This window comes from Microtus oregoni, unplaced genomic scaffold (assembly GCF_018167655.1).
Source record: "Microtus oregoni isolate MIOR12 unplaced genomic scaffold, Mior012 000001F_ref0000356, whole genome shotgun sequence".
In the NCBI taxonomy this organism is placed as follows: Eukaryota; Metazoa; Chordata; class Mammalia; order Rodentia; family Cricetidae; genus Microtus; species Microtus oregoni.
In genome coordinates this window covers 94,117,989-94,138,976 of record NW_024543060.1, presented here as the reverse complement: position 1 = coordinate 94,138,976, position 20,988 = coordinate 94,117,989, and the positions used below count along the sequence as shown (strand labels likewise).

The following is a 20,988-nucleotide window of genomic DNA, read 5'->3' as shown; positions in this document are numbered from 1 at the left end:
ACTGCACTGTTTATGTTCTCCTTGTCTCGTCGAGTCTTTCAAATCATTCTAGAAGCTGGGAGCATGGCTTCATTTTAGAGGCTGCAGTTGAGGTACAGGAGGTCGAGTCTCCTCTCTTCCCATCCACTCTCCTCTCCTTCACCGTTCTATCTCTAAATACCAAGGCAGTGGGTTGTCAGGGGAGGACAGTGGCAGGTTGAGACTGTTTTGACTTCCACCTTTAGGGTCTTTGGGAAATGGAGGAAAGGACAATGGACCCTTACTGAGCAGGTCTCTTGGTTTCCTTGCAGGTCAAAGTATTTCCACGGGAAGAAAGTGAATGGCGACATTGAGATCCGAGTGGAGCAGGTAAGTGGTGGCCCCTTTCCTAGCTCTTCACACAGCTGCCTTTCTCTGAACAGTGGCCATTTCCAAGAGCAACCTTGGTCATAGTGAACAAAGATTGCCAGAAGAATCCTGGGTTTTACTTAGGAGTCTCATTAAGTTCCAGAATTTTCTGGTCCACTAAGTTTTCAACCTTTTGGTTTAGGTAGTCAGGGTTCTCTAAAGGAACAGAATTGATAGTATATATGTACTATATAAGTTTATATGTAAGTGTAAACATATATACATATATTTATGTACACACACACACACACACACACACACACATGAGTGACTTACAGTCTGTGGTCCACGAAGTTCAACAGTGACTGTCTACCAATAGAAGTTCTAAGACTCCAGTTCCATGTGCTAGACTAAATGTCTCAACTGGTCTTCAAAATATGCCAGAATTCCAAAGAAGTAGGCTCCAATGCCAGTAAGGGAATAGATTTTCCAGAGAGATTGAGAACAAGTAGGCAAAGAGCAAGCAACCTTCGTCCACATCCTTAATGTAGCCTGCCAGCAGAAGGTGTGGCCCAGATTAAAGTTGGATCTTCCCACCTCAAAGATCTGGATAATAGATGGGTCTTCCCACTTCAAATGATTTAATTAAGAAAAAATCCTTCACGGGTATACTTGGCAGCTTGGGTTTTAGTTAATTCCAGATGTAGTCAAGGTGACAGCCAAGAACAGCCATCACAGATAGATAACTGTTCTTCAAAGAACTATCAAAAGGAGTCCATGCTACAAAACTGAGACAAGTGTAGCTGCTCAGATGGGAAGCTATGTGTCCCATCTGTGACCCATGACTCCAGGGCATCTCCTTTGACTTTGACTATGGAGTATAGTGGATATGTTAGTTACTTTTATATTACTGTGATGAAGTATCATGACCAGGACAACTCATAATAGAAAACATTTCATTAGGTTTAGGATTTCAGAAGGCTGGAGTCTGTGATGGTAGAGTAAAAGCATGGTGGCAGGAACATCTGAGAGCTCACATCATGGTCTTCAAGTGGGAGGCAGAGGGAGACACACTGAGGATGGAGAGTCTTTAAAAAACTCAAATTCTACCTCCAGTGATGCATCTCCTCCAACAAGGTCACACCTCCTTATCTTTCTCAAATAATCCCACCAAGCAGAGACCAAATATCCAAATATATGTGCCTATGGGGACATTCTCATTCATACCACCATAGTGGAAGAGCACATGTTTAAATATTGACCCTTTGTTTCTAGGTGTTAAGCAGGTGATTTGCGCTCTCTGTGCTGTCCTTTTCTTGTATTATTGTAACTGGGATGCAGTTATTTGAAACATCAAAAGAGACCAGAATTGAGAATACCATCTCTCATTATTACTTCTGTTATCAATATCCATGTCCCTTGTTTTATGTAGAAAGAAACATGGACTAGGTCAGACTGCAAAGGAAATCAGAACTTAACTCCATTCCTCCTGGTTTCTGACCAGGGACTCCACAATCAATAAACTGAGACCCTCCTTTATAGGAAGGAGTACCATACTCAACCTTAGGAGAGCACATCAGAGAAAGGGCTCTGGAGTCAGATTCCAGGTTCAAATCCCAGTTCCACCTCTTAAATTAGTTGTCCTGGCTGAGCAATACTTGGGCCCTCTCCAGTTCTTTATCTGTGCTCTTGGGTAATAGTAGCATCAATTTGTGACAGTGGGGTGGCCAGGAGGACTCACGAGTTAGTGACAGGACATCACAAGTGTTTCTTTTTCCTCTTCTCCTCCTTTTCTGTCTCCTTTTCCTCTCATTTTTCTCCCTTTCTCTTCTTCCCTCTCTGTCCTGTTTCTTCTCCCAGCCTTCCCTCATCCCATCTGTCCACTTGCTGTTTCTTTTGCTATGAGTGGTTGTGGTTGTTAGTAAATCTCCCTTTCCTCCCCCTCTCCTACACCCCCCCCCCCCACCATACTCCATTCTACCACAACCCTTCCTCTTCCTCTTCTTCTCATCATCCTTCAGTGAATAAGAACAAAACTGACTGGAAGAAATTCCATTTGGAACTCAGGAACAGAAATGGCCTCTCTCCCCAGTCTCGCTCCCTGCACTATTTTTTCCCTGTGAGTCAGAAGAAGGGAGTGAACTATTGAGCATCAAATTGATGGAGTTGGCTTCATATTAAAACACCTACAGTTTGAACTTCAGTATGATCCAGTGGCTTTTAAGTCAGTCCAGTGTCTACTAATTTTCCTTCCATGGCAAAAACGCGGGCTATTTTTGTTCATTTTGCAAATATTTGTCAGCGTCTGCTATGCTGGCTAGCTCCATGTGGGGAACACTAAGGAAGCAGTGGTCCCGTCCATAAACAGAAATGGCTTTGAGGACTGAGTGCTGTTTGAGTTGGATTGAAGAGTAGATGGGTTCTTAATAAGTGGAGCCGGTGGCATGGGAAGCATGTGAGGTTGAGGGTCTGAGGGCAGAGGAGTTTGGCCAGTGCGAGGTGAGACACCAGTCCCACTGTTTGACTCCAGTACAGAACTCACTGTCTCCCCCTACCTCCTCTCAACAGAGTGCAACCTGGACCTTCCACCTTAGCTGCAAGCCTGTGCATCCTCCCTCTGCCACCATACCTACCTTCTGCCATGTCCTCTTGACTCCATATCTCATGATTCCCTACTTCCTCCACTGCTAATTGTCAAGATGCTACCTTGGCTGGATGGCCTCCAGCTCTCATCCAGACTTTTGATCGGCAACCATATAGCTCTATTTGTTTACCAATCTCCATTTTATTCTTCATGCCAAAACCAGGATGGGATGATCTGTCTTTGGGGTGTGTCTGTGTGTCTCTGTGTGTGGTGATGGTGATACAGGAGCCTGTGTACCATGCAGGTATGTGGTGGTCAGAGGACCACTTCAGGAGTTGGGCCTCACCTTCCCTCTTGTGTGAGAAAGGGGCTCTTTTTTTGCTGCTATGCTAGTTGTCCAGGGAGTCTCTGGAGCTCCTTGGGTCTAGCTCTCCTCCTTAACAGCACTGAGAACACAGATGTTTGCAGCTGCTCCCAGCTTAGTGTGGGTTCTAAGGATCTAAACTTAGGACCCTACACTTACACTACAGGCACTTTTGCCCACTGAACCATCTCACTATCCCTAGAGTGATCTCTCAGAAGAGCAAGTTGGGCCCTTTAATGACTTGGCTTAATTAACAATGGCTTCCTCAGAGACTCCCTCCCTGAGCCCTGTCCAAATCAGGAACTCAGGGGTCCTTTCACAGCACCTCCCTCCTTCCTTCTCATCAATATATTTAGGGTGGGGTTATTTGCCTGCAGCAAGGGGCCATGACCAGATCTCCTCTGTTAAGTAGCACAGGTCTCAGCACAAACTAGAACGGAAGGAAATGTTTGCAGAGGGAATAACCGACAGATTCCGCAGATCCTGGCAGATCCGTTTCCAAGAGTGATAAATCCCTGCTTTTTAATCTCTCTTCCCAAATCTCAGTTTTCTGTAAACCATCTGGCAAATGTTCCGTTGCCAACCAAGCTGGACATACTTCATCTCCTTTGTGGTAACCCCAAGGCATGCTTTCATTTCCCTCTGGTATCTTAGCTCTGCATTCAGCCCAAGTGGCAGGTACCAGATCTGTTTGCTGGGAGGGACACCTGCCATACCCCCATACAGAGATGATGGTAACACTTCAGGAGTCTGTGGGGGCTGCACTTGTACTGGAAAATGTTGGCTGATTTAGTCATTCTCATTTCCAGCCATGGAAAACCAGAAAGTAAATTAGTCAGGAAACCAACTAGCATGTCATTTGGGCATTTGTCCCTGGAAGACATTCCTTCTCAAACTCTCCTTGAAGTCTGAATGACTTGTCTTTGGCCCAACTGGATCCATGGGTGGGTCACATAAGCAATCTGAACCCCCTGAAACTTCACACTCATCCTCCGGCACTCGAGAGAAGCTTTAGGATGGAAGCCACTGTTTAGTCTAAGCTGGCCTCTCCATGAAGGGTCAGATTAGCCAGATAATCGTACTGTCTGGGCTTTGTTGGACAGAGTCAAAGAGTTAGTTGTGGTTGGCTTAGAGGAAGCCTCCACCCCATCTCTCCACCCATTTCCCCACAATTCCCAAACCACTTGCCTGGGCTGTGGCAGAGCCAGGAATCCAGAGGCCCAGGGAATCAAGGGGAGAGCTGCATCATTTTGCATTCCATTACCCAGCATAGCCCGCTGCCTCTGCAGGGTCCTACTGTGGTGTCCTAGTGGGACTAGAGAGTATCTGGCCAGGGTGCTTGGCCTGCCAAGCTCTCTTGTTTGTATTTGAGGCCAGGGCATTTTTCCACAGATACAAGTCACCCCTCTGTGTGACAAAGAGGTAGAGTCTATGGATGAATAGATTAGTGTTAAGTAGACCCACAGACTGAGAGAGTTTTTCTTTTAATAAAACTTAGTGGTGTGGGCCCCCTGACTCTGGTAAAATTGGAAATGAGAAGCAAGGAAAGGGGGAGAGGGAGAGAAAGAACTGGGATGACCGTGTTCAGTCTTTTCTCAGTATTAATGGAAGTATCAATGCCTTGCTCCAGCAGTGTCAGACAGAAAAGCAGGAAGAGAAGGACGCTGGATAAACCACAGGCTTACATCTGAGCCTGTCTTGAAGTCCCTGTTCTTGAATGATTGAGAGAGAATTAGTTCCATGTGTTCAACCTACAGAACCTGTACAGATTGAGGTTCTTTGGGCCAGAAGTTTTCAGGTTTCAATTTTTTTTTCAGATTTAGAAGTATTTGCACATACATGATAGGATATATCATAGAAGAGAAGCTGAATCACAATATGAAATTCATTTCTGTCTAGCACATGTCTTATAGACACACACTGATAGTGGTTTTACATATTGTAGGTGTACCTGTATTTTGATTATGACCCGGTCCCCTTGAAGCCATGAGCATCATGGTGGCACTCAAGGACATTTGGACTGGGACATGTGGGAATTCAGATTTCCAGCGCAGACGAGCTCAGTGTGTATGTTATATGTAGTGTGTGCACACTTATGTGCAGCTGCACTACCATGAATATGTGTGTGAATGCCTGAGGTCAACAGTGGCTATCTGGGGTATCTGTCTCCATCACCTTCTACCTCATTTTTTTTTTTTTGGAGACAGGTCTCTCACTGAACCTGGAGCTCACTGATTGACTAAACTTGCCAGTGAACCCCCATCCTTCTTATCCTCCCACCCTATCTACCTGTCTCTCCCCCAAAAGTGTTGGGGTGCAGATGTATGCTACCACACCCAAATTTTCTGTGGGCATTGAGGATCTGAACTCAGGCCCTTGTGATTGCACAGCAAGCGCTCTTAACTTAGTAACCACCCTCAATCTCTCAACCCATTTTATTTTTACATACACTTTAGTCTTCAATTCATGTATTAACATATCTTAATAAATGTATGAACATTCTTGACCTATGACATTGTTTGGTGTGGGGGCGTAAGTCCTCACCCCTCACTGAGGAGCTATTGACCGCTGGTAGCTACTGAGGATGGGAGAATAAGTTTTCCCTCTCAACATGGCCTCTGGTAGGTTGGCCATGCTTCAGAGGATGGTCCCACACCCATGCACATGTGCACAGCACTAATTAATTATACTTGGTGGATTAGAAAAGGAGAAAGAGAAGGAGGGCAAAGAGTGAAAGTGAAAACAATCAAAATACACTATTTACATGTGTCAAATTCTAAGAAAATAAGTTTTAAAATTCTATTTTCTTTTTTTAAAAAAGAATAGATCCTAATTAACAGTAGGCATTGATGATTAAAATAGGGTGAAATTTCAAGAACAGATGTCAACCAGATAAAATAGTAGAAGTTGGAAGTTAGTTCAATGTGACATTTTGGCAACTGTTTGAACACCACAGTCATGATGTTGATAGGAATATACCATGAAAGAAGTATATAATGGCTAGGAAGGGCTCACAATTGACTTTATTTGGTACCTCCTAAATAATAACTTCTCACATTTCATTTGTTGAATAATTTAGGATAAATGAGAGAAAGAATGTGCTGAATTCTTTAGATGTGCTCAAACTGAATGAGTAAGCAATGTGAAATCTTATTCAAAAACTCAGCTGCAAGGCAGCAGGAGCAGAGAGATCTAGCTTATGAAAAACATATGAGAAAAAAGAAAAAAAAATCTAATATTTAACTAGAATGCAGCCCAATGCTTGTGGGAGGAAATGTGGACTGAAAGCTGAGGCTGTGGCGGCAGAGAAGACTGGAGATGGGAATCTCAGCTCCACCCTGTTGACTTTAGGTTGACCTTCTACCTAAAACATCTCTAAGTATCAATTTCCTTATCAGAGAAGTGAGGCTAATAATTGAAGCCCAGCGAGCTACAGTGGTTATATGGACTAAATAGTCAATTCTGGCGCACATATTTGTGCTCCGTAAACTGCAGTCATGGTTCTTACTCTCAATGTGATACCACTACACGCTACAGCATGATCTAAGGCAGCATTTAGAATACAAGAAGATGACAGTTCATACCTGTCCCCGACACCACTAGACATGTTTAAATGGTATTATAAGCAGGTTCTGGTGAGAGATTTGACGTATCACCAGCTGTAACCTGGAGTGCCTGCAGGAGAGCAGCTGGAATGGGAGGAAGACTAGGTAAAGGGACAGGAGATGCTTAGCACAGAGGATAAGAGGTCTCCAGTAGGGCCCGTTTCATTCACAATCATCTGCCACTTGAAGAAGCATTAGTAATTTAATTTAGCCTAATGACAACACTTTGAGATGGGTGCTTTGATGTTTCCATTTAGAAGATGAAGAGCTCAGAAGGGTTAAATAGTAAGCAGAAACGAGTAACGGAGAGAGAATCTGAACCTAGGTTCCCATGTTCCAAACCGTCCTATATTGCTTCATTGAGGTTAGAGTTTGAGCCCATGGTACAGTCCTGCAGAGAGATGGGTTTCAGTTCTGTACACGGAAGCGTGGAGCAGCACAAGTGAATCATGGGCCGACCTGTACTGTAGGTAAGGAGGGTGTCTCCTGGGCTGGAAATACTCTGGCAGAAACTGGGCAGCTGAAAAAGGGGGCTATTTCACAGGCAATTAGCATTCTTAATAGAAAAGGTTCCTTTACTGATGTTTCTTATATTTTTCTTGTGGGATAGAAGTAATGGATTCAAATGTTACAAACTGGAAAAGAAGTCCCAGAACTTGCTTTCTAAGGCAGCCTTCCTATTCACGTAGCCTTTTTTTTTTCCACCATGGTGTCCCCCGGTCACCATGAAGAAGGTGTTGGTGCTGCCCATCACCCTCACCTTCACAAACTTGTAAAATAGAATCAGATTCTGGTGTGGCTGTGTGACAGGTGAACACTCGAAGAGCTTTGATAAGTACATGCACCTCACATCAGGTGATGCAGGAGAAATTCATTCTTTAAAAAAAAGTCAAGAAAACAACCGTGTAGGATCATACTAAAAAGAAGATAATATTATTCTGTTCCAAACCATTTCCAAATAGAAATAGTCAAGGATGGGGACAGTTGAGAAGGCGGCGCCATGTGTTTAAAGGTGTCTTCTGCTGGGAACACCGTCTGAAATATCTATTCCTGTTGCTTTGATAGGTGACAGTAAATGCTGAGACTGTTTTTGTTTGGGAAAAAACTGAAAAGGTACCAAGTGGCATCTGAAGAAAAGTCTTCATCTAATTTTGTCCCCAATGATCTTGTAATAATCGTTATCATTTGGGGATTTTCTAGAAAGGTTTCAGATATGTAAACGTATGCCAACAAACGAAGTTACAATGTGTGTTCATAAATTAATTGGTTTGCGTCTATTTAGTTTTAACTGTCAAGCTGACATACCCTAGTATTATCTGTGAAGAGAATCTCAATGGAGGTATTGCCTAGATCAGATTGAACTGAAGGTTGTCTATCGGGGTTGTCTTCACTGATAGTTGATGTACAGAGAGCCCAGCCTGCTTCTCTAGGCAGTTGGTCCTGAATTCTTTACAAAAGAAAGCTAAACACAAGTCTGCTTGTTATCCAACAAGCAGTTTCCTTCATGGTTCTTGTCAAGATTTTTTGACTATAAAGTGAGTTCTTTCATTAGAAGGAATTCTGTGCAGACTATCAAGAAGGCCTTCCTTTGGGTTCCTGCCTTGATTTCCCTCATTGATGAACGATGACCTGGAAATATAAGCTAAATAAACTCTTTCTTCCCCTCGTTACTTTTTATCAGAGTATTTTATCACGGTGACTGAAATGAGACTAGAACAGGCAAAAATACAGAAGTGATTCTGTAACTCCACAGAGGGGTGAAGTTAATAAAGAATGATTACAATTGGATCAAAAGAGGAAGTCACATTACCCAGTGCCACAGCAGTCTTTATTCATGGCTGTCACTGCCATAACTGTCCAGGGAGGGCTTGAACCCACATCCCCACTTGTGGTTTGGGAATTGCTACAGACTGTCTAACTTAACTATTGTTACTGGCAGACAGGTTGACGCCTCCTCCTTGCTCCAGCTCCTGAATAAATAACTCCCATTGGTAGAAACAAAGATGGACACATCTGGCAAAAGAATGTGGGACAAAAAGACTCTGGACTGTGAACTCTCGTGGTATAAGAAAGACTCTAAAGGGATGGATGTAGGGCTAAATAGGAAGAGTCTGACACAATCTACTCCTTTAGCGGCTCAAAATATATACCTATTCTCTTACTTATCTACACTCAGCACCGATTTTTCAATTAATTTTTTGTTTTTGTTTTTGTTTAGGGGAGTTATTGTTTGGGTTTGGGTTTTTTTGTGGTTGTTTTACTTTGCTTTGTTATTTGAGACAGGGTTTCTCTGGGTAGCTCTGGCTGTTCTGGAACCTTGTAGGCCAGGCTAACCTTGAACTCTGAGATCTGCCTGGCCTCTGCCTCTTGTGCTGGGATTAAAGGTGTGGGTGACCACACCTGGCTGTCGTTTAACTTATCCATGAGAATAAGCAGGTAGTGCTATCTCATTCCTGTTAACGATGGCCTAGAATTTTGTCATAAGTACATGCCAACATTTCTTTTCCATAAAAATACTATCACAGATGGTGCCACACCTATGTTACTTCAAGCATTTGTGTAGTGTGTCTGTAGAAGTCATCCCTTCCAGTAGAATGGCTCCATCCAAAATCGGAACGTGTGGTGGATGCTGCAGTGTATGTTAAAGAATGAAGGACTTGGGGCTGGAGAATGCCTCTGCAGTTAAGAGCCTATACAGCTCTTGCCGAAGACCAGACTTTATGATGGTTTGTATGAGAAATGTTCCCCATAGACCTGGGTATATGAATACTTGATTCCCAGTTGGTGGCAATGTTTGGGAGAGGTTTAGGTGTTGCAGCCTTGATGGAGGAAGTATATCAGTGGGGACAGGCTTTGGGAGTAGAAGCCTCGTGTCACGTCCTTGCTTTCTCTGTTTTGTACTAGTGCTTGAAGATGTGGGGCCTGAGCTTCCCGTTTCTGCCGCTAGGCCTACCACCTGTTGTCATGTCTCCCTGTCATGCTTTGATGCACTCTTATCCCTCTGGAATCATAAACCCAAATCAAATCTTCCCCAACTTCCATAAGTTACCCCGATCATGGTATTTTATTGTAACGACAGGAAAGTAGCTCATAAAGAGTTTGGAGAAACACAACTGCCTAAAACTCCTCTTTTGGATTCCACAGACATATGCACTCACATGTACACATGTATAGACATGTGTACACACAGATATGGGGGAGAGAGGGGGGGGAAGGGAGAGAGAGAGAGAAAGAGAAGGGGGGAGAAAACTTTAAAAATGAAAGTAAATAGAAAAAGGATAGACAGAGATAAGGACTCTTTCCTCCAACTGCTATTCCTGGACTAGCCCTCAACCATCATCCCTCTTTTACACATTCCTTAGGTAAAGAGAGCTGTCTGGTTGAGGTCACACGTCTTTCCTGGGAGCAGTTGTAGTCAATTCTATAAAGATCCTTGCCCCTTCATTCTAATCTGAGACAGCCGTGAAGGGCTATCCTGCCCCAGCTCCTTGTGTGTTGATAGAGACCTCCGCTGAGATGTCTGTGTAGCTCGCCTTTTATTCCCCCAGCCTGTACCCATATTTTCCATTCCTTACAGTGTTGGTGCTTCTCAAAGCATCCTTAATAAACATCCCAGAGGATGCCAAACTTTCAAGAGCCCACTTACAATGTTGATAGGTACTGGATACTTAATCTCCGGGGAGTCCTACAGATGATGGAAGAATCTATTCAGGGATAGATTTCTGGAGCCCTACTCAACCCCTGGATGCTGAAGCTCTTCCCATGTAGAGCGGTCTCTGTTCCTGGCCAGGAACATTGATGTGGAACTCTGAGGTGCTCCATCTTCCTGTTTGATACCTGCTTTGTTTGAAACTTACCAGAGCTTGGCGTCTCTCTGGAGAGCTGAGTTCAGCTGCACTGATGCGGTAAGCCTTGCTTTGTTAATACAGTCCCGCAAGGTTTATTCATTTGGCTTGGCTTACCCTGACCTCAGACATTCTGTTTTGTATTATTTTTAAAAGTGTGCAGTTCTCCATGGAGGCCCTTTTTTCAAATTTAAGAACCAGCTGGGAAGTGGGGGAGGGAGAAAAATAGAAAAAACAGGTGGGGTGCTAAGACATACTAGTTTGAACCATAACTCATCACATGAACAACTGTTTCTCTCCTTAACCATGACATTGATTTGTGTGGGTTTATCAGCTTCCTGGCTCTACCTGTAGGCCCATCAATTTAAGTCTAGAAACTGGAGAAGTGGCAGCTGTGACAAGAGTAGCCAACTACCACTGAAGCACCACAGCACAGTGAGTGCCCCTTAAGAGCCTGCTGTGTGTTGTCTCATTTAATCTGCAACTATGGCTGTTGCCGAGAAAGCAGTTCAATCAGTAAATTCGCCAGACCTTATCCCACAATGTATAAGTCAGTTATGTTTAATCAGGTCAGATGTAACCGAAGCAGAATATTCATCAAAGTGTGTGTATCAGGATAGTTGTTCTTGATTGTTGTCATCAGAAAGCTTTTGGCTTCCCATCTTGTCTCAGGTCCCCAAAATTACAGGCATCTCACCCTGTTCCTTTGACCTACTGGGTACATTCCAAACTCATATGTAATGTTTTCTGGCATATGGCTACCCTTCCCCTGACTCAGCCTAGTTGCCCTTCCCATTGAATGTTTCTGGATCGTTACTGCAAAGTTCTGCTGTCCAAAGTTCTGTTGTTCTTTATTTCATCCGAAAGGTTACAATGATCCTTGACCTTAAGAGTGTCAAAGCCCACTCTCTATAACTCCATCAGGGGGCTTTGAGTCCCAGCTTTACAACCTCCTACATGACTCTGAGGAGTCATTGAACTTCATCGTGCCTCAGTTTCTTCACATGTAAGTCAGTAGCCATAGTAAGTACTGTAGGCAGAAGCAGCTTGTTTGTTCCCGGCTGCCCAGCACCACAAAATGATCACTCAGAAACTATATTATTTGCAATACTGTTTGGCCAATAACTTAAGTGTATTTCTGTTTTACTCTTATATTTTAAGTTAACCCATTTTTACTAATCTGTGTATTGCCATGTGGCTGTGGCTTACCAGCAAGGTTTTGGTTCCTCTGTTTCCTGTGGGCAGTTACATGGCTTTTCTCTGACTATGTCTTCTCTCTCCTCCTCTATCTGCTTGGAACTCCCACCTTGCCCTGTTCTGATAAGCCACCAGCTGAAATAGATGTAAGAAATACACTTACGCTACTGGCTAAATAGTACTGCAAATAATAGAGATTTCTGTGTGATTATTTCTGGATTCTGGGTGGCCGGGGAAACAAACAAGCAGCCTCCCCAAACAAATACTTTCTTCACGTGTAAATCGGTAGCCATAGCAAGTACTATAAACTGAAATGAGTCACCATATATGAAGCACACTTACAATTGAGTTGTTATCTTGACTTCTTGGTCCTGAGCACTGTGTGTGTGTGTGTGTGTGTGTGTGTGTGTGTGTGTTTGTGTGTTTCCTTTCCTTTTAGATCATTCAGAGATGGTAAAGGTGCATCCATACACTAAAAACCTAGACATATAATCTGTGGGCAAGGCTATGTGAGCAGTTCTTGTGGTATGTATTTGGTTCTTTAAATACACGACTACAGGACCCATTGATATTTTCACACTCAGTTGGCACTTTCTAATATTCCCTTGATACCACATAGTGGGGGGGGGGGGTCTGGATCTGATGGGTGTTAGGGTTTAGGTGTTAGGTGGGATTTTCTTGAATGGATGTGAGCGAGTGGATGCTGTGACAGTCATGGAAGGGTGAAGTCAGAAAGGGTATATGGAGATCATCCAAGCCAATCTACTTATTTGGGGAAATTCATTATATTTTTATTTGTGTGTCTCTGTGAGTGTGTGTATCTGTGCATATGTACAGATGCCAGAAAAGAACGTTAGATCTCTTATAGCTGGAATTTTAGGTGGTTGTGAACCACCTAGCGTAAGTAATGTACAAGCACTTTTAACCACTGCACTGTCTCTCCAGACCCCCAATCTATTTTGTCTTTTTAAAAATTTTTAAATTCATTTTGCATAGCAACCACAGTTCCCCCTCCCTCCCCTCCTCTTACTCCTTCCAACTCCTTCCCCAACCCACTCCCCATCCATTACCAAGGGTAAGGCTTCCCATGGGGAGTCGACAAAGCCTGGCACATTAAGTTGAGACAGGATCACGTCCCTTCCCACTGCTGTGCAAAGCATTCCACCACAGGGAATGGGTTCGAAAATGTCAGCTCATGCAGGAGGGTTAATAGATCCTTGTCCCACTGCCAGGCCCCTCAAACAGACCAAGCTACACAACTGTCATCCACATGCAGAGGGCCTAGTTAGGTCCCATGCAGACTCCCCTACCTGTCAGTCTAGAGTCCATGAGCTCCCAAGACCTCAGGTCAGCTGTCTCTGTCTGTGGGTTTTTCCATCATGATCTTGATACACACACACACACACACACACACACACACACACACACACTCCTCTTCATATAATCCCTACTCCATCCCTTCAACTAGACTCCTGGAGCTTGACCTGGTGCTTGGCTGTGGATCTCTGCATCTGCTTCCATCAGATACTAGATACAGATTCTATGATGAGAGTTAGCCTGAACTGATTGGATGAAGTGTGGCCCAATCTACTGTCTTTTTTAAAATATATTTATTATGTATACAATATTCTGTCTGCATATATGCCTGAAGGCCAGAGGAGGGCGCCAGACCTCATTACAGATGGTTGTGAGCCACCATGTGGTTGCTGGGAATTGAACTCAGGACCTTTGGAAGAGCAGGCAATGCTCTTAACCACTGAGCCATCTCTCCAGCCCCCAATCTACTGTCTTAACTGCAGAGAATATAGAGGGGAAGGGACTAGAGCCGTCATATCATACTCATCATGTTACAGATGGAGACTGAAGCACAGATTACCCAGGCTTTCATCTCCCATGCCATTGCTTTTTCTTCATCTTTTCCCTTTCTGCCAGTGGGGGCTGTTTGGTTTTTGACCTATAGTTTTAAGGAGCCATGAGATCCTTCTTAACGGTTTTAATAACAAAGAAATTAATCTCACCTCATGAGTTCCTTATTTTCCACGCTAACCTATGAATGGCCTTCTTGGGAGGGATCTAGGTTGGAGTTCTTAGCTCTAGCTGGTGGCCAAAGGATAGAACCATCAAGTGGGCACTGCCCCGATTCTAAACACAGCAGGAACCATTTGGCCATTAGAATGATTCTTCTGGCCTGCCTCATCTTCTCTGTTAGAGGAGGTTTTATCATCCTGGTGTAATTTGAGCATTTGAGCTCAATACAAGAGAGAGTCGGGTTTTATCTCTGGCATTATTTATGTGCCAATCACAATGAACGGGGTGAGAATCAAAGGGGCCCATCATCTTTCTTTCCTTGTATTTGAGACAAGGTTTCACTATGTATTCCAGGCTGCTCTTGAACTCACTGCAGCCACAAACCCAAAGATGTTCCAGCTTCACAAGTGCTGGAATTACATGTGTATCACCACCCCTACCTGGAGTCTGTTGTCTTACACCGGAACGCCACACTCATAGGTCTGGCCGGTAGCCACTGTGTTTGGTAATTTAGCTTTCCTTACTACCATTCCACTTCACTAACATGTGCCTTGCCTCCATTAAATGAACGAGACCTCAGTGGAAATTAGGTTGACGTCCAAAAGGAGACCTCAGCAAGCCCTTTGTTTTCTTGGAGGGTATATAATAAACACATACACAGAATGCCTTATCTATGCCTGCACCTTTGTTCAAGAGACACTGAACACCTGCTTTGTACTTTTCTTACTGACACTCCTCCAACCTCAAGGAGTTTGTCATCAAGTAACTGTAAGAGATCATGGCATATGTCTCCCAGAGACTCCCCAGCTGTGCAGCATTGTCACGAAAGACTTCACAGAGAAGCAGGTGATCGGCGAGGTTTGGAGAAGAGAATTAAGGGGAAATCAATGGACAGATGTGGGCATTAGGCCTTCCAGCTCAACAACGTATTTTATAACTTGGCTTGTCACATATGGGGAAGAGATCAGATGATAGAGTGCGTGAGAAAGGATTGTTCTGGTTAATTTTAACTGTCAACTTGACATAACTGAGAGTCACCCGGGACGAAAGTCTCAGTGAAGGAATGTCAACATTTGGTTGGCCTGTGGGCATGTCTGTTGGGAATTCCTAATTAACCCAGTCCAGTTTGGTTAGTACCATCCCCTAGGCAGGGGGTCCAGAGCTGTAAAGAGTGGGGAGATCAAGTTGAGCTATCCAGCAAGCAAGGTTTCTTTGGTTCTTTCTTTGCTTTTAACTACGGATGTGATGTGTCTGACTGCTTGAGTTCCTGCCTTGATTTCCACATAATGATGGACTGTAACACTGTAAATTCAATAGGCTCTTCTTTCTCCTGTGTTGCTTTTTGTCACCACAACAGAAGTAAAACTGGGACAGGGATGATGGGAGGTGAGTCTAGAAAAGGAGGTGTAGAACAGTTTCTTCCATGGGGGCGTTAGGTACAGGCTGTACATGCTGTTCATTGTCAGTATGACACAAGCTAAAGTCATCTGTGTCTGTGGGATGGGGACCTCAATTAAGAAAATGCCTTCATAATACCAGGCTGTAGGCAAGCCTGTGGAACGTTTTCACAATTAATGATTGATGGGGGAGGGTCCAGTCCATTGTGAGTAGTGCCATCCCTGGGCTGGTGGTTCTGTAAGAAAATCAGGTTGAACAAGCCATGTGTGTAAGTCAGTAAGCAGCACCCTCCATGGCTTCTGCATCAGCTCCTGCCTCCAGGTCCCTGCCCTGTTTGAGTTCCTATCCTGACCTCCTTCAAAGATGAACAGCAATATGGAAATATAAACTACCCTTTCCTCCCCAACTTGCTTTTTGGTCATGGTGTTTCATCATAGCAACAGAAACCCTAACCAAGACACTGTGCAACTGAACAATGTGTCCTAGGGGCAGCAGGGGCGCGTGAGCACTGCTCTGACTTACCTGTGGAATGATGAGACTGTATGTTCATATGTGAGTGCACATGATCATGGTGTGTTTGGGAGACGACTGTAAAAGTAACAGTTCGAGGCTGGAGACAGACACCCAGCACTTCATTGTCAAAGGAGACACCCAGTCCTCCCTCAATTACTAGCCTCAGTGAGGAGGCTCAAAAGTGGGTGCTTGTGGAAAGGAGGTTTCACCACTGTGTCCTTCCTTCCTTCCTTCCTTCCTTCCTTCCTTCCTTCCTTCCTTCCTGCTATGCCTATCATTTCTACTTAAGAAAAGAAGTGACTTGGTTTCCCTAGCACACAGAGAGTATATCCAGACCCATATGATAGAGTGGAGCTGGCATCGTTTTGAAACAAGCCACTGTCCACCTCACCTTCTGTATCACCTTAGCTGGCCATTTGCCCTGCTCAGCTCCATTCTCTGTACTCCATCTTCCAGTCTGCTAAAATCCCAGGCCTGTGACTCCTGTACATGCCCCCCTCTCCCCAGCTCCTTTTGCTCTTCCTCATATGTCTGCCCCAGCTTTGCCCTTCAACTTTTGCTTGGCCACTCCACATTTCCTGCCAGCCCTACTGCTGGGTCTGGCCAGCTGCTGGATGAAAGCAGACTTCCCCAGCCCTGCCAGCAGCCCCAACCCAGGTGTGCTTACACACCGGATTTGAGCCTTTGTATTCTAGTAAGAACCCCAGGGGTTATTAATTAATACAGGGTGGAACCCATCATGGAACATCTCAAAAAAAAAAAAAAAACCAGAAGGAGCCAAAGGGATTTCTGAATGCCCAGCAGGGAAAAACACCGTTTAATTGACTTGGATGACTTCACTGCAGAACTCTGTCTGGCTGTTATGCTAAACTGGAAATGAATCCATTACATTGTCTAAGGAATCTCCCAGCCCACCCTGAGCACATCTCCTGAGGCAGGGAGTGGGGCCGATACATAAACAGGACTTAGGCATAGAAATATCTGGGCACACTGTTTCATGCCTAGAAGCTGATATCTGAGAATGGGTTTGTATGTTCTACAGTGTCTCTCTCTTCCACCACAGGCGCTTTCCCAATGCACTACTGACTTTGGAATATAATGCAACATAAATCAAACCTATCTTGGGCCCCTCCTCAGGAAGTTCCCGGGGTACCCTGAGAATTTCCAAGGGTGATGTTGTGCTATGATAGCACTTAACCTAGGGGCAATACTACCAGCCTCTGGCCCCGTGTTCCTGAGCACAAGGCACCAGCTGAGCATTTCATATAAATTACCTTCTCTCAAGCTCATCAACTCACGGTGGTGAGTAGGTACCATAAAGTTTCATTTTCCAAGTGAGGAAACCAGGACTTGCCCAAAGCCACAGGGTTTATGAGTGACACAGTCTGACTCCAGAGTCTGCACGGACAGTTCTAACCTGAATGCTTGCTTCCCTGGAGATGTGTTCTAGACACACAAACTCCAGCCTCCGTAGGAGGCTTCCCACCTCCTTTCTCCCAGAGTCCATTTTAGACTCCAGGCCTCCTGACTCCAAGCCATTTTGATTCATAGGCCAAACCTGGGCTCATATACATCTTTCCTGGGACATCCTCTTCCCGGACCTTCTCTATGTACATCATAATTTCAGGCTTTGTTTCTACCTCTTGTGTTCGCCGTGCTGTGTTCACATGTCTACCATGACGCTCACCAGATAACTTTGTTACTGCTGGTTCACCTACCTGCCACTCACAGGGCGGGATCATCATCCTACAAATAGAAGTGTTCCTCTGTGCCAAGCGATAGAGCTTTAGTGGTGAGGGAAGACAGATGTGGCTTCTACCCTTTGGAGAGTAGGTGTGGCTATCAGAGTCTGTCTCTCCATAATTAACTGTTAAAATCGATGACAGTGTGAAGTCTATAATAGTATGGAGGGGAGACAGCTCAGTTGCTAAAGGGCTTGCACAATGGCTCCTGAGAAGGTCATCTGAGGGTGACCTCTGACCTCTACACGCATTGGCCACATATCCACATTGTGTGTACATGCACGCACGCACACGCGCGCGCGTGCGCACACGCACACACACACACACACACACACACACACACACACACACACACACACTTTTTAAAGCTACGATGGTAAAGTACCTGGGGTGACAGCAGCTTATAATGGATTTCCTGGCAGTGAACACTTACTTATGCAGTTGGTATCCAGGTACACAGTCCGAATTCAGCAGCTAATTCTCAACCTTATTTAAAGTAAGAGAAAAATAAAAGAAGCTGCAGAATTCAGATCAACCATGAGGGGCTCCATATCTCCTTTTGCCCAGTATTGAAATGCATATAAAACACTATCTCAGTAAGAGTGACATAGAGAAAGTCATACATCATGATCAGAATGTGTGACAAGCCGCAGTCCAAGAAATTGATCTGTACAAATAATTTATTTTGCTTTTGCCCCAGTCCCAAGGTTAGAATTGATGGAACTCAGACTCGCCACACAACCAGTAGACAGCTGAGCTGAGATGTGATGACCACTGCATCTGTGGAACTGGGGCTCCTCGAGGGTTAGCCCCTTACCCAAGTCATGCCATTGGATAAAATCAACCTTACTTCCCCATCTCTTCCTGCCAAGTCTACCTGTGGGGTTGTGAAGGAAAGGAAGTTAACACTGATAAGGAGTCGGAGCAGGAAACAGCAGAGGCCCAGCACTGGGCACCCAGGAGTGCATCTAGGAGAATTCCAAATGCACTATGAGGGCTAAAAGAACAGTGAGCCACGACAGGTCAGTTTTGTGCTCTTCCTGGAGTTTGCTTTGCCCAGCCTTTCCTAACAGGTCGTGTCCTAGCTGGTGAACTGTGATGGTTTCCCAGCCGGTAGCCTGTCCACTTAAGTCACCTGGTGTCTCATTTTTGCAAACAAATGGACTTGTCAGTGCCACAGACTGCGTTTCTACTTTTATGTCCTTCTGTGTCCACATTACTCGAATTTTCCTTTCCCCCATGAGTAGCTCTCTTGTGATTCCTCTCATGAGCTTGTGACTGGGTTGTCAGTCTATTTGGGATGGAACTGTACCAACAGACAGCCCCTCCCCACCTAAGACCTGCTTGCTATCCAGACAAGGAGGAGACAGTGGCCCAACCTCTCTGTGGCTGCCAGGGAAAGCAATGGAAGCCAGATCCTACACCTCCCCTTTCTGGGCCCGCCAATTGCCAGGAGCCCTAAACTTTTCACTCATTGGACTGAAAGAGATTTTGATGGCTCCCCTTAGTTTGCTTGTTCTTGTATAATTGCTTTGGTCTCCCCCTGGCTCCTGCGGCACACCATGGTCCAGGCTCCTCAATGTCTATGGGCTGAGGGCCAAAGTCTTTAGGCAGCACCAAGGCCCTTCCTACTCTGCTAAGCCTGTCTTCCCTTTGCTCTTTTCCTTTCTTTGCTTACTGGTCCCCATGGGCAATTTTGGAAAAGCCAGATAATTAATTTACATGGTTTCTTATCCCTTGAAGCTTTCACACATTTTCTGTGTCTTGATGTCAAAAAATGTTAATTCTCTACAACGGCTATCAACAGAGATAACCATTCATTCGTGTGTTCGTCCCCCTCGCTAGCCAGCCCTGTGCGTACACCTCTATCCATCTCTCTATAACTGACTCTCCCTTCTTTCTTTTGTGGATTACTCCATCCAAGTACTAGCCAGGCTTAACCCTGCTTTGCTTAGGAGATAGGGTGCATTCTGGATGGTGTGATTGGAAACTGTTTTATGGTTTCTGATCAGTTCAGAGGTAGATTTTCTTTCTCCATGGGCTTTATGAGTGTAGTATATTTCACAATACAAATACAGAGACAATAATGAGTCCCATATATTAAAAGTGTTTATATAAGGGGTGTGTGTGTGCATGCCAATGTGTGTAGATGCAGAAACAGAGAACACGGTAGGTATGCAGTTCAGGTGGTATAGAGTGCTTTCCTGATGTACACAAAGTCCTTGGCTTCCATCCCCAGCACTATATAAACTGGATGTAGGGGTGCAGGCCCACAGTCCCAGCACTGGGGAGGTAGAAACAGGATGATCAGGAGTTCAAGGCCATTCTTGGATACAGAGTGAGATACTGTCAAAAGACAGACAGAGAGGAAGGAAGAAAGAAAAGAAGGAAGGGAAGAAAGTAGGGACGGGGGAAGGAAAGAAATGACGGTGTATAGATGGGTGAGATTTTACTATCTATAACCCAGTTTCTTTCCAGTGGCCTTGTGAACTCTTTCTGCTTTAGGTGGTAAAACCAGCTCCACAGAGTCTCAGCAATGTAGACTTGTGTATCCGAGGTGGAACTTAAACTCCCGGCTAGCCCTCCCTCTCTTAGCTCCCAGTGCTAACTCATCCCTTGTCTCTGGCATACTTGTCTGCTGTCCCTATTGGGTTTCTCTGTACTCTTGGTTTTTCATAATCCTTCCCTGAACTGCCCTCTGTACATATTTTGTGGGGGGAAAAGAACGGTAGGATTCAGAAAGGAAAAAGGCCCATTTGAAATGACTGCCATTACTATTACATAATAGTTTGTTTCCATGGAGGAAATGTCTTGTGGCCTCAGTAGAGCAGAGATGTATTCAGGCTGAGATGCACACGGAGCGCGTTGGATTCTGGCTCTGCTCCTTTTCACCTTGTGGGACTTGTAGCAATGGGCTCAGTGTTCTGAGCTCCCGTTTCTTTATTTACAAGTGGAGATAGCAGGGTACCTGTGTTTGGCACGTGGCCAGAACTGGATTTGCTTTAGTGGAAAAGGAAGGCACTCTGGATCTAGCCTGACTTACTCACGAACAGAGGAACTAGTAAATACAGAAAGCATTGCCACCCCACATCTGCCCTGTTCCTGTATCACACACAGCTGCTCCATGAATGCAGCAGCCACTTTCTAGCTAAGCTGAGGCCAATGACACACCTGTCCACACAGCAGTGAGCGCTGGCAGCAAGGTGGACTCATAGTCTAGCTTTGAAGGAGCCACACGAGCGACAGATTGTGGATAACGTGACGGGTCTTAGACAGATGAGCTCCGTTGGTAATTAATTATACAACGGGAAGGAAGCCAAACCCACGCACAACAAACTTGAACTCTGTTGAGTGTCTCTCACCCAGCGCGGCCCGTCACACCATT

General features: G+C 44.8%; 1 protein-coding gene across 1 annotated transcript in view; it reads left to right on the top strand.

The window, feature by feature from the left end:
• The window catches only part of Syn3 (synapsin III), a 399,638-nt gene that overhangs the window by 47,902 nt on the left and 330,748 nt on the right, over positions 1 to 20,988 (top strand). Inside the window, exon 3 of the mRNA XM_041673952.1 lies at positions 291 to 348. Coding sequence (XP_041529886.1) covers positions 291 to 348 — 58 coding nt within the window. The remainder of the gene's footprint in view (positions 1 to 290; positions 349 to 20,988) is intronic.